The sequence below is a fragment of the Balaenoptera musculus genome, chromosome 18 (assembly GCF_009873245.2).
Source record: "Balaenoptera musculus isolate JJ_BM4_2016_0621 chromosome 18, mBalMus1.pri.v3, whole genome shotgun sequence".
NCBI classification, from domain to species: Eukaryota; Metazoa; Chordata; class Mammalia; order Artiodactyla; family Balaenopteridae; genus Balaenoptera; species Balaenoptera musculus.
The window spans coordinates 45,354,784-45,368,227 of NC_045802.1; the positions used below are offsets into that span (position 1 = coordinate 45,354,784).

Sequence of the window (13,444 nt, forward strand, 5' to 3'; positions counted from 1 at the left end):
TTTCTCACCGGTTGGGAACTCTGGTGGGTGGTGCCAGACTCATTTGGCAGTTGCCTTGGGCATTGAATAGAATATACAGGACATTCTGTTACTGCATTAACCAACTCAGTGTATTTCAAGGGCAATCCGGCATCCTTGACAATACACCATTGTAACCAGGCACTGTGCTGGCTGATTTTCTATGTACCTAACCTGTTGTATTTACTGAAGTATAAGTTGGTAGGGTCCATACACAGCTTAGGGCTGGGATGAACCAGTGGATTGAAACAGTGAGGACTGTCTCAGTCTCTCGCAATATAACCCAAACATCTTTCCACATATTTTGACCCCACAGGGCTTATTCATGATCATCCACCCCTCAGTTTCTCATTGTCCAAGTCATAAAGTTAATCCCTTCAGAACAGCCTAACTGTTAATGCAGAGGGTCAATGTCCTGGGCTGGACTGACCACCAATCAAACCTCTCTGAGTTCAGCCCACTGGCTGCTGCAGTTCCTTCTTTTTTCCATCCACATGGTATGTGTTGGGCTGAATAGCAGCTGCAATCCATGTGGGTGGCTTAGACCCAACTATATACCAGGCATCAGAGGGAATTTCACCTACTCCCTCTCCACAGGCCACAGGGTCCACTGAAGGAATAGGGGTGGGGGCATTTGAAGGATCTCTATACTCTACAGGGCCTGGTAGCATGTACATTTCTATATGTGTGTGTATTTACACTATTGGTTATGTTTCTCTGGAGAACCCTAACTTATACAGAAAGGTAGGGAGAGAGTTTAGTGATTGTAGCTGTAAAAAGATAGCATGAGGGATCCCTGTGATGGAAATATTCTGTATCTGGACTGTGGTGGCACTCATAGGAATCTACACTTGCGATAAGATTGTACAGAACTAAACATATATAACACACACACAAATGAGTGCATGTAAATCTGATGAAATCTGAATAAAGTTGGTAGATGATATCAATGTTTATTTCCCGGTTTTGACACTATATTACATTTATGCAAAATGTTATCCTTGAAGAAAATGTGTGAAGTGTATATGGGATGCCTCTTTGTTATTTCTTATAACTGCATTTAGTCTATAATTATCTCCAAAATATTAAAGGTAATTTTTGATAAATTAATCAATAAATGAATAAAATGGATACCACCTTCCAAGGTAAGATGCAAGGTCATCATGCAGGGCTTGCAAATAGCTATCTGAAAACTACTTTTGTGGCCTCAGCTGTCCATACACCTACAGATTGTAAAAGAGATGAAAGATATGGGGTAAAGAATTGAGGTAAACAGATTGTTGTTGTTGAGAGCTGTGGCTTTTTCCAGGTCCAATCCCCTCCAATCACCCATAGGAGGTGACAGGTATCTGTCTCTCATCTAAAATCTAAAGAGACCTCAAGAGGACCACTCAGAGGATCTGAGGTTATTGAACACAGAGGACCAGTGTCTATCTCAGGCTGGAATTTCACCTGGTAGAAATGTGTGTCTGGCTCACTGTTCTGACAAAGGTACAAGGAGGGTTGGCTGCATTTGGAACAATGCTCCAACATTAGAGGTGTTTGTTGGGGTAAAGAATACCTAAGTGCTTACTATGGATACATGTGGTACAGATTCAAGAATGAGTAGAAGACCCCTGGGCCTAACACTGAATACTCAGCAGATAAAAGAGGACTCCTAAGTAACCTACCAAAATAGACGTCCATTTGGCTACACTGAGGCAACTGCAGGTGAATAATTCCCCAGGGATGAGGCGGTGTCCCCAAAATCTAGAGATAGCTTTAAATACTTGTCAAATCTAGATGCTAAAGCATCATTTATGTTAGTCAATTAAGAATTTTCTACCACCCCCATCTTGACTGTTCTCCCCTAAAAATACATTGTTCTGTTAGATGATTTGCCTGCTGGTTCCTTGATCAGATTCTCCATTCTTGACCAGTTCTGTTGACATTGCTGGGAACTTCATTTTCCAAGAACTTGCCCATTTTCATTTAGACCCTGTTGTGTACCTATTATCTCATAGTAGCTATCTGAGGGAAAAGTGAAAGCAAAGCATGTAAAGCATATACTAAGAAGCATCAAAATTTATTAATGGAAGGAGCCAAAAGACATTCATCATAAATGAACCGAGGCACGTAACAACCAGATGGACTTAAAAAAAAGATCCATCTCAATGGGAGACTCTTTTCCTTTGTAAATCTAAAAAGATGAGTTAGTAAAAAAGGACTGACCAGTATCAACATCAGCTCCTCACACTTGAGGTAAAGGTAGGAGTTAACAATGGGATTTCTAAAAAACAAATGTTGGTGGGGGAGGGATAAATTAGGAGTTTGGGATTAACATATACACACTACTGTATACATAAAATAGATAATCAACAAGGACCTACTGTATAGCACAGGGAACTCTACTCAATGTTCTGTAATAACCTAAATGGGAAAAGAATCTGAAAAAGAATGGATATATGTTTATGTATAACTGAATCACTCTGCTGTATACCTGAAACTAACACAACATTGTAAATCAACTATATTCCAATATAAAATAAAAATTAAATTAAAAAAATAAAAACAAATGTTAACAACTTAATAGTTACCATTTCAGTTTCTACTTTTAAAAAAAAAAATCAGTTTGAAATATATTATTGGATGTGAGTACACCCAATAAGTAGAAAATAGAGATGCATTGTGCTAGAGATGTATCAACCAATTTATCTTAATCTGTAGTAGTAGACAAAAGTTTGGCACACAATTAGCATTGTTGAAAGAGCAGCCAAAGTGCCTAAGAGAGGTGGAAACTACTAGCAAAGTTATCTTAAAGTTCTTGATGAATTACCCTAAAATATTTACTTTTTATCTGGGAGCTAATCTTGCTACAGTGTTGAATTCCATTTTGATTTATCTATATTCTTATAGAGCATATATATTGATAACAGCACTTTCAATGGTTGCTCCATGTATTACATTCTATATGCAAAACTTATCACAAGTCTACTTGTGTTGATTGACATTTTACCGGTTCAAATAAAGCATAGAAACATTACCTCCTTTCACATGACTTTACATTTCCCAATTACAAATTAATTGTCTTAAATATTCCTCTCCTCCACGTTGAGAATTACACCACACTGTGTCAATTTTTTCTCCCACAAACCTGGAGTCTCTCCAAAGAGAAGGGCTTAGGACAGCTTCTCGAAAACTAGATTCTAGGCATGAAAACTCAAGGGGTTCTCCCCAAATGGTATGGACTGTGAAAAATGTTTGGACTGAGGTCATTCAGAGGGAGGAAGCTTCAGTAATGATTGAAATAGAATTTTTACCTCCCTGTGTAGTTAGTTCTAAGGTCATATTAATCAATAATTTTATCTAGAAAAAATAATGTGACTTCTATTAAACTTGATTAGGAGGTTTGTAAATTCATATTCAATTCAGAATTAGGTTCACAATGCTAGAATTACTTTTTTAAAATATATGAATTATTGTATAGATTTTATGTAATTTTTATGATTTTAAAGAACAATTAGTTGGCTTTTATAGTGTCTTGCACAGCTCACAATGGCCCCCACTCACTCCAACTACCCCCCCTTACCTCACAACAGAAGGCCCACTAGTCATTTTCTATGTAATACTTGCCATCCTCCCAGACAGTGGTCCTCAACTTTAGCTGCTCATTAGAATCACCCTAGGAACTTAAAAAATCCTGATGCCACAGCCCCAATCCCCAGAGATTCAAATTTAATTGGACACAGTAGTTTCTAAAATTCCTCAGATTCATCTATTTGTACTGCCAAGATACCTTACTGCCATGTGCTCTGGCTCCAGACAATTAGAACTCAGGGATTCTGACTTAAGACAAGAGAGAGAAAATGATTGGTTCACTTCGGTGGGTGGGGTCTTATGCTCCTGAATAATAGGGGAACCAAGAGGAACACATATGTCTGCAATGAGAGGAGAAAGAAGCAGAGTCACTGAGAGGAGCAGAAAGATGAAAGTTGAAGAGGAACCCTGGTCCCTGGGGGTTGGTTGCAATCCTGGCTTGAGGTTCCATGTGCACCCCTCTGTCTTTGTAATCAATTCCTTTTGCTCTTTAGACTTGCAGGAATTCGTTTTGTTACAGCCAACCAAAGGAGTCCTAACAGATGCAATATTTCAAGCCAAAATCTCTAGCTTATTAACCTATACATGTAAATGATGCTTCCACTACAAATGTCACTCATTACCTAACACACTCATTTGGCGTTTAGGAATTTATGCTCTGTGGTTGAATCATTTTAGGCCATTACTTGCCGTAGCCACATAGATGCTGGATGATAAGAATTGAATATTGTAGCTCTATACTCAATAATCTGAATATTAGGAATTTATTGTTTGTTGATGATTTTTGCGAACAGGCTACTTATTTAAAACAAAGTTTGTAAGCCTTGGTAAGAAGAGTGATGTGACTGAAATACATGAAAAATAACATGGAAAGAATAACTAGTATGGTGTTCTACCTAGGGGAAAATGTATCCATCCCCTTTCTCAACCTCTACAGAATTGTCTGACCCCCAAACTGTCTTCTATTAGTCGCTGGAAGGTGAAGGTACAAAATGGGTCACTAGATTGTTATCACTTAGTAGGAAGGCATCTAAGCCAATGCCCTCTTGATACTAGCTCTATATCCACGACAGTCTAGACGATGCTGAGTGAATCTTCTCTTGCTGAAAATAAGACTTCCTATTCCAACAAAATTATAAGCTCCTCTGGGAAAACAGCTATGTTTTCATTCATTACAACGTTTAGCACAGTGCTTTGTGCAGAATAGAGGCTTTATTAATGAATCTGTTTAAAGGAATAAATGAGGTTTGGTTCAGCTTTTATATACCAGTTGTACATATGAAAGATAAATGTTAGCACCAAGCCTACACATAAGGAAAAGTGATATATTTACAATGCCATTTACAATAATATTTTAATTCTATTAACATCCCTACTTCCCATATGTAAAAATGCAATCCATGTAACTTTTATTTATAATTTACTCTCCTCTAGTAATAAATAACTTTTGTTCATATTGTAAATTTGCTAATGCCAATGAAAACACATGGGGAGAAACCTTAAATCATCACCAAATGCCGCTAACATCCAGAGGCTGTATGATGTTCTAGTACAAGTCTTAACTGACAAGAACATATGAGGATAGAAGACAAAAATGTGTTTGTAATGGTCACATAAACATTTGAGGTTTTATTAGGGATAAATCATAATTTGTTAATTCATTGAAATAATCTCTTTAGACAGAAAAAAATTCATTTTCCATTCTTTTGGGAATGTTTAGAGTATTCACAGAGATAGTAACCCAATATTTCTTTGAGTGCTGCATTTTGGATTGATTAAAACGTTTATATATTATTAAAGGCTATTGGAATTGCAAAGTTACTAAAGGCATTTTTTTCCAATGATAGAGACTGAAAGCAAAACACTGAGTTAGAGTTACAAATCTACACTCTTATAGATATGGGAATAATATATTTTGTTCCATCAACATGTCTACTTTACATTATTCAGCACAAAGCTTTGTGAAATAAGAATCATGGGAATATAAGAATATAAAGGAAAAAGGTACAAATAACAGCTTCATAAACTGAGAAATGTACATAAATAAATCATGTATATGTGGGCAGTTTGCTTAGCTGGCAAGAAACAAAATATGGAAAATCTGCTTGTTAAACAATAACTACAGAGTGTGCTTTTATGATGTTTTTCACCACAGTAATTCATATTAGAGATAGAAGCAGTTGCATGTTAAATAAAATCATTGAGCATTGTTCCCTTCACATTGTAAAGAGCTGACTTATGTTGTTTTGAGATGCCTCCCATTAGAAAGTGAATATTCCTTCTATGCTACGCATTTTACAAAATTTAATAAAGAAGAACTGTAAATAAAGTCACAGGGAGATTTCAGACAGTTTTATTAGGAGATTGTTGAAAAGAAAAAGAAAATTAAATACAATAACAGTAAACGCGGTTCTCACATTGAAACCAGGCTCAAAGAACTAGGCTACCATAGAAAAATTTCCAATTCTTGCATTATGATGTAAAAACAGATTTTTGTACAGATTTTGTACAACAAAATTCGTAATAACCTTTTATCATTTTTAGAAAACTTTAAATATATAGATAAAAATAGACAATTTTCATAGGTCCTACATGAAGATGAGTGTATGTTCTGTTCCAAGGGCTTGCATAGAGCGCAAATGTGGTTATAATACAGAACAACGAGACATTAATAATTTTAGGATTACAAAAGCATGGAAACCATAAAATGGGCACAATTTTACTTGTTTAAACCAAAAAACAAATTTTAAACCAACCTGTATAACTAATAAAGGGGAAAAAAACTTAAGTTACAGACTTAAAATAACATTTCATGACTTGCAATATTTACAACATGTTAGTAAGATTCTCTCTTAGCATATAGCTGATAGCTTTTTTCTTTAATCCTTGCTAAAATTTCCTTTTATAGCGAACCAAACACTAAAACATTCTCAAAGGTCTGGAAAGTATGTATTTTAAAACTATTTAACCTACTTAACAGGTGACTCTATGCAAGAAGCAGAGCAATGGCTGATTTTACTACTTATGGAAGTTGTAGGCTTTTAAAAAAACTTTCAGAAAATGTATGATTCAGAAGCTTGCCACAAGTTCCTCTGATTTTAAGTGTAATCCTTTAAAGACTGCATACAGGGAAAAACAAGAGATACATACAACAAGGAATAGAATCTCTTGTGCTCAAATAACAAAAGAAGGTTATGGAAGAACTATGCTTAGAAAACCAAGTTTCTACAAAGCATTTCCTAACAGTGTTTTAAATAAAAATATTGCTCCCTTTTAAGCAAGCTAAAAATAGGAACTGTATATATAACCTTTTTATTGCATTAAAAATGGTCTTAGCTGGTTAATAGCAAGCTACACAAAAGAAATATGTTCCAGTATTGCAAGGAAGACCTAAAAAACTATAGAAGCTTAGTGCCAGTGTATCTATAATGTTAATTTCTTTTCAAATCATTAATAGCCAATGAGAACTATCTTTAAACATTTTTAAGCTAGTTTTCTTGGTCATTTAAGATTTTGCTATTTATGGTAATAAATAATGTTATGATCATAAAATTGTAAGATGACAGCAAAATCATAAAATGTCCAGCAACTATACTGATTCACGTATCAGTCTTTAAAGGTGTAACTCCAAATATGTAAAAACAAAGAGAAGGTAACTTCAGCGTGTAATAAGCCCTGTTCGCAGCTTGACTTCCAGTTATCTGCACAAAAGTGAAAACACATACTGTAACTTTCAAAAAGACAGTGAAAATAACACGTAGGCACCCTTCCCTCTGACCAGGGTGGGAAGCACAGCACATTTTAACTTTATCACTCAGCGCTACATGGTATTGGACTGATACATCAAGGATCCAGGGTTTGTTAGGTTTTGTCTTTCAGCAACATTAACATAATATGACATTAACATATAAAAATATTTCTGGTGTTTTGATTTACTGTTCAGCCACAATCCATTCTCAATAGTGCAGTTTGGGGCACTAACTAGGGTTCAATATACAAATAAAAGTGGCTGACACAGAGTTCTGATGTCACCAGATGCTTAAGATCTCATTCATTAATACTGTGACTCCAGACAAATATTTACATGCCTGCATGCGTTAAAACCAGAAAGGTGTCTTTCTGACCAACAGGGTGACAAAACGTATTTTCTAAAATTTTCATTTTCCTAAACTCTAGTATACTACTGCATACATAATACCTTCCTTGTATGTTTTATGTTTATATACTGTACATGTGACCAACAGTTTGAAGAAGAAGCATAATGATCATTTTAAATTCTATATACCACTACCAGTTTGGAATGAAAACATGTTACGTTTATATATTTTTAAGGAAAAAAGACCTTCGGTGAAACCTTTTGGCTTATCTCCAATGCTTCTTTTCAGGTATGCAAAATGTTATTTCACGGGGTTGTTGTCAATATCCATTTGTTGGTCTTTTGGAAAGTACATGAACAAAAATCTTCAGGAGAAAACCCACAATTAGAGAGTTTAAAATAGAATGTAACAGAATATTACTCTTTGATTTATTGATTTTTTAGGAATCCTCTATGTCCCCTACAAGTTCATTTCCAAGTGTTCTTGCTGGTTTCTGGAGGACATAATTCTGTAAGTCTGGGTGACCAGTGCTACAAGCGTCTCTTGATGTGCTCAGATACAGAATTTTCCGAAGAGGAAAATGGTTCATTCCATTAAAAAAACAAAGCTAGGTCTTATTGAGACCTGCCTTTGACTCCATATACAAGTGTCCAGCAGCAAAGTTGCAATTATTAACTGTAAGAAGTTTGATACTTGTACATTTACAAACATTCTCAGGTCTCTGGTATGAACCACAGGTGAAAATCAATGAAGGAAACTTTTTTTTTTTGTAGAATACTTAAACTTTTAAAGAACATTAATACACAAAATTGAGGAAGTTCCCTTAAAAGGACTTTATTTTTTTCCCGAACTTTCCAATGACGAATGTCTGACTGCAAAGTTCTTTACTATAACATGGACTTCTTCAACAGGAAAGATTCAGTACATGACAGTAGTTTTCAAATACAGTCTTCCATCTAAAAATGAACAACAAAAAATAATTACTTATATGACATCTGGGGGACAAATGTGAATATAAAAACTACATAGCCTGATATAAAATTTGTGGGTTTTATTCTATCTTCACTTATTTAGGAAGTAACATTTTTCACATATTCTCAAAGTTAATTTCATAATTACATTGAATTTAAGCGACTGAAAAGAATACAACATTTCTAGTTCTCATAAATATATATTTGCTATTTTGATATCAGTACAGAGCACTCAGAAAATAGATGAGTGTGTGTATGTGTTTTACTGATATGCAAAGCTAGCTGATTTCTGTTGAATGACAATTAGTTCCTCCAAGCTTGCAGAACCAAATTTTCTTTGAATGCACTCAGATATATCTCCATCAGGAAAGACTGAGCTCCCATCTTACTTCTTAGAGATGTTGTTAAATATACCGTGTAATGTAACTGTTGTGCACATTTGTTGCTATTTATGTGAAAGCCACTTGGGTTATTTCATCAATATCAATGAACTATATAGTCTTTCCACCATGAAGTGAGATTAAACAAACAATTAAATATTAATATATTACTCAGCTTTTACCTATTGAGAAACACACAGCTATGTGAAAAAGAAAAGTAAATCAAATCTTCAATAAACCCACTTGAATGAAGCAAAAGTAAGACATTAAAAATCCAGAGGACAAACAAAACAAAACATAAGCTTATTTCCCAAATGTAACACTCTCCCAACTGTCCACTTTGTGGTGTGCTCTAAACCTTGGAAATATTTGTATAAAATATGTTTAAATTTCACGTTTTAATATCTACAGTAGAAGGTAATCAGAAAAGTAAAGTTTTCCAAAAAATTTTTTAAATGCATATTGCAATGTAAATGTTTGCAAAATGATAGCTTCAAGAATTAAAACATAAGGAAATAGAAATAGCCTACAGTAAATTTAGGAAATAGTCTAAATATTTGCAGATTTCACCTTCAACGTTAAGCTAATAGAGTGCTTATATATAATCTGTGGTAGATACAGTAATTAGTAAGGAACTTAAAACCAATGTCAAACTATTTTTCTACTTCGCAGAAATATTGGTGTGCCTAAGTTTTATATTCCTACAAAATGTTTTATTTATTTATTTATTTTTGGCTGTGTTGGGTCTTCGTTTCTGTGCGTGGGCTTTCTCTAGTTGTGGCAAGCGGGGGCCACTCTTAATCGCGGTGCGCGGGCCTCTCACTATCGCGGCCTCTCCCGTTGTGGAGCACAGGCTCCAGACGCGCAGGCTCAGCAGTTGTGGCCCACGGGCCTAGTCGCTCCGCGGCATGTGGGATTCTCCCAGACCAGGGCTCGAACCCGTGTCCCCTGCATTGGCAGGCAGATTCTCAACCACTGCGCCACCAGGGAAGCCCCTACAACATGTTTTAGCTTAGCCTAGTTTGTACAGTTGGACTATTACTTCCAGGATGTTATGGAATGCTGTTTGGCTTATTAATGTAGTCTAAGCACCCAGTATATGTCCAATAAAATGTGTTTGAATGAATAAATCAGATATAGTTTTCATGTGATTTATACAAAGTAGATAAATAAACCTAATAAACTAATATTATAAAAATAAACTGAAACTTTTCTTTCATATTCTTAGTATCATGTGGCTAAAAACTGGACCTTTTAAAAGATAATTTTGATCTTAATGTTTTTACTAAGAAAAGCAACTAAATTGTTTTAAAATTTAGTAATAGAAATAACCAAAGAAGTAGAACACTGATGCTTTTAACCAAAATTTTCTAATTTTTAGTCCTTATTTAATTTATCCCTACTTCTCTCTCCTTCCAATTATCTCAATATTTCTATCATGTATTCACTTAAGTTGAGGATATCATTCTCATTCTTATTTTTTTTTAAATAGACAATGTTTCCTAGGATTAGACGGGGGGAGAGAAACATTCTCAATTTCCCCCAAATTCAAATTTTATTCAGTGAAGTCCTTCAAAATACTTGTGGAAAAGAAATTATTTTCTCAAAATTAACATTTCTGTCTATGGAGTTTTAAAAAATCTTTGTACATTAAAGAAAAAATATTATGGGAATTCCCTGGTGGTCCAGTGGATAGAACTCCTCGCTTCCACTGCTGGGGGCCCAGGTTCGATCCCTGGTCGCAGAGCTAAGATTCCACAAGCCGCAGGGCACGGCCAAAAAAAAAAAATATTTGTTAAAGAAAAAAATTAAAGTCTTGAAAAATTGTTTTCTAATCTTCTGTGATGTCTATAGCATATTAAGTAGAAGGAATGTAGTAGCAAAGAATGGATATATAGAAATCATTCATTAAGTATGAATCATTGTTTTAAAAGGTCCACTAGCCGAATTCTTCACCCAAGTGCTATATAATTTGGTACTGACTTTCTTCTCTAACCTTATATGTTACCCCTCTCCCTCAGGCAGTGACCCTGGCTCTCCTTTACGTAGAATGGTGTGCCATTCTACATATGGCACACCGAGCTCTGCACTGCTTTGGAGTATTCAGGTCTGTTATTCCTTCTAGATGCCTCAAGATAAGTACCTCCTCCTTCCCCGCTTACATTGCTGCTCCCATCTATTAAACTTCTCTATATAGAGTCTCCTATTTACTCTCCAACACAAGCACCCTACGAATTAACTCCATAGCACTTTGTCTCACTTTGAAGTTACGTATGGGAAGCTTCTTACATGGCGAGACCCACAAAAGCAGCAGCCATATTTCTTTTCCCATCAGTATCAGAAGGAGAATGCTTCAGCATGATGCTTGCCTTAAAAGTTTTAATGCAGTCTCAAATGTTAAACTTTCAGAGAAATCAATTACTTATGCTTACGTATTAAAAATAATTCCCTTTAGCATGTTAGAAATTTTAAAGTCTGTCTGAAACTAAATTTTAAAATAAAAATGTATTAATTAAAATTATAGCATGAATAATTATTTTATAAGATACTTTAGATCATATACAAAGCATGTTTATAAAAATTATATACGTTATATTTATGTGCTCAGTACTTGATCTACTATAATAATCTACTTTTAATAAATGTCTCTTTAAATTTTTGACTAATGTTCCTAACAGATGGACAAAAGCATCAAGCATTAAAGATGCCAGCTACAAAATAGATCCCAACTGCTATAGTTAAGGCATTTCCGTGATTAAATAATACTTAGACATCAGAGATTATCTGCCTTAGAATTACCTGGAAACAGAAACATACCAGGCATAGACAGACCCTAGAGAGTAACTCCCTTTCCCTTTGTCTATGGAGCTTAACTTTCAAGGCAATTCTACCATATAATTTTGTCATCTTTATTAAAACATACTTATGGATAATTCAAAGTCTGTAAGAAAGAAAAGTTTAAAGTAATTTTATGTTGGTCCAGAGAAGTTATATTGGCCCGCCAACCCACAGCAAATAACCACATATGGATGTATCCAGAGAGCTACCAGCAGACTTCTGAGTTATGGGACTGTAGGTTTATCTCAGGCTTCTGATAACAAACCACCTGAGAGCAAGCTGAATGGCAAGGGTGCTAGGAAGAATACATGGGCCCATAACTCAAACTGTGCCATGTTTTTTTATGTTATGTAATAATGGTGCCAATAATCTTTCCTTCTCCTATTCTTCAAACAGCAGGCAAAGTGATGGAGCCCTAGAGAAGGCCCTGTAAAAACAAGCACAGGATGGAGATTATTGGAATCCCTGAGTATTTTCATGGCTAAGACTTCATTATTCAGAGGTGTGTTGTTTGCATCTGGAAACTCAGAGGCTTATTCATGTTTTGTTTTAATGGCTGCCCTTTGTGCATTACACTTCCTTTCTAACTAGATAATCTCACACCTACTCACCATTTCCTATATTGTCTTTATTTCTGCATTTGTTGGCCACAGAAAAATAGGTTTTCCTGATGCTGAGCAGGGTTTATGAAACAATCATTCCTTGATATCTCAAACGGATGAGAACTTTTTTAAGATCAAGTAAATTGGCAATAAAGGCAATAATGATTATCAACAGTATAGCTAATATTTTCTGAGCACCTATTGTGTTCAGGGCACTTTATAGATTTTAAATCTAAACTTCTTAACAACTCAACAAAATAGGTATTCTTAGTGCCTTTTACAAATAGGATATTAAGGCTCAAAAAGGTTGGTTAAGTTATCTTGCACATTTTCAAAGAACTAATGAATGGAAGTGCAGTGATTAGATATTTGTGTGAACCCAAATCTATTCTGTTATGTCACTTCCTCTAATAAGCAATTGCAAGATCACTGGAGGAAATACCCTGTCTCTGATTTGCAGAGGTAAGGGACTGACTCTTGGACACCTTGGTACCATCAGTCTCCTTGCTTTGTGAATCTGTTCCACACCATATTCTCAGAAAACAGAGGTTTCCTTTTAGTATGCAGAGCCTCAACTGAACAGCTCGAAATCAGAACTAAAATTCTTATAGTTTGGTTTCAGAGAAAATATCTTCCGTTGACACAATGATTATTTGCTTTTGTAAGGGAGGCTGATATGACAAAAATCATCAAGTGACGCTTTGTGCATGGGAGTACTTAATTAAAAAGTCTCTTCTAATTAAAAGCATGTGGGAGAAGGCACTGAGTGAAACTATTTAGATTACAAATTCCTAATAGTTCCAGAGTTCATTGTGATTTGTTGTTTACAGCTCTAATTTGGTGTATAAGAAAGTATCTAGATCACTGAATAGTTTATTGCAGGTGTGAATTTTTGTATGCTGCTTACTGTTATTATGCAGATTTGGATCTACAGACAGTTAAAGAAAAAATTTTAAACTCCT

The 13,444-nt window shown here is 35.2% G+C and overlaps 1 protein-coding gene across 1 annotated transcript in view; it reads right to left on the minus strand.

Moving 5' to 3' along the window:
- Window positions 1-5,931: 5,931 nt before the first annotated feature.
- The window catches only part of DACH1 (dachshund family transcription factor 1), a 411,546-nt gene continuing 404,033 nt past the window's right edge, over window positions 5,932-13,444 (minus strand). Inside the window, exon 11 of the mRNA XM_036832080.1 lies at window positions 5,932-8,647. Within this exon, the coding sequence (XP_036687975.1) occupies window positions 8,610-8,647 (38 nt within the window). The 3' untranslated portion in view covers window positions 5,932-8,609. The remainder of the gene's footprint in view (window positions 8,648-13,444) is intronic.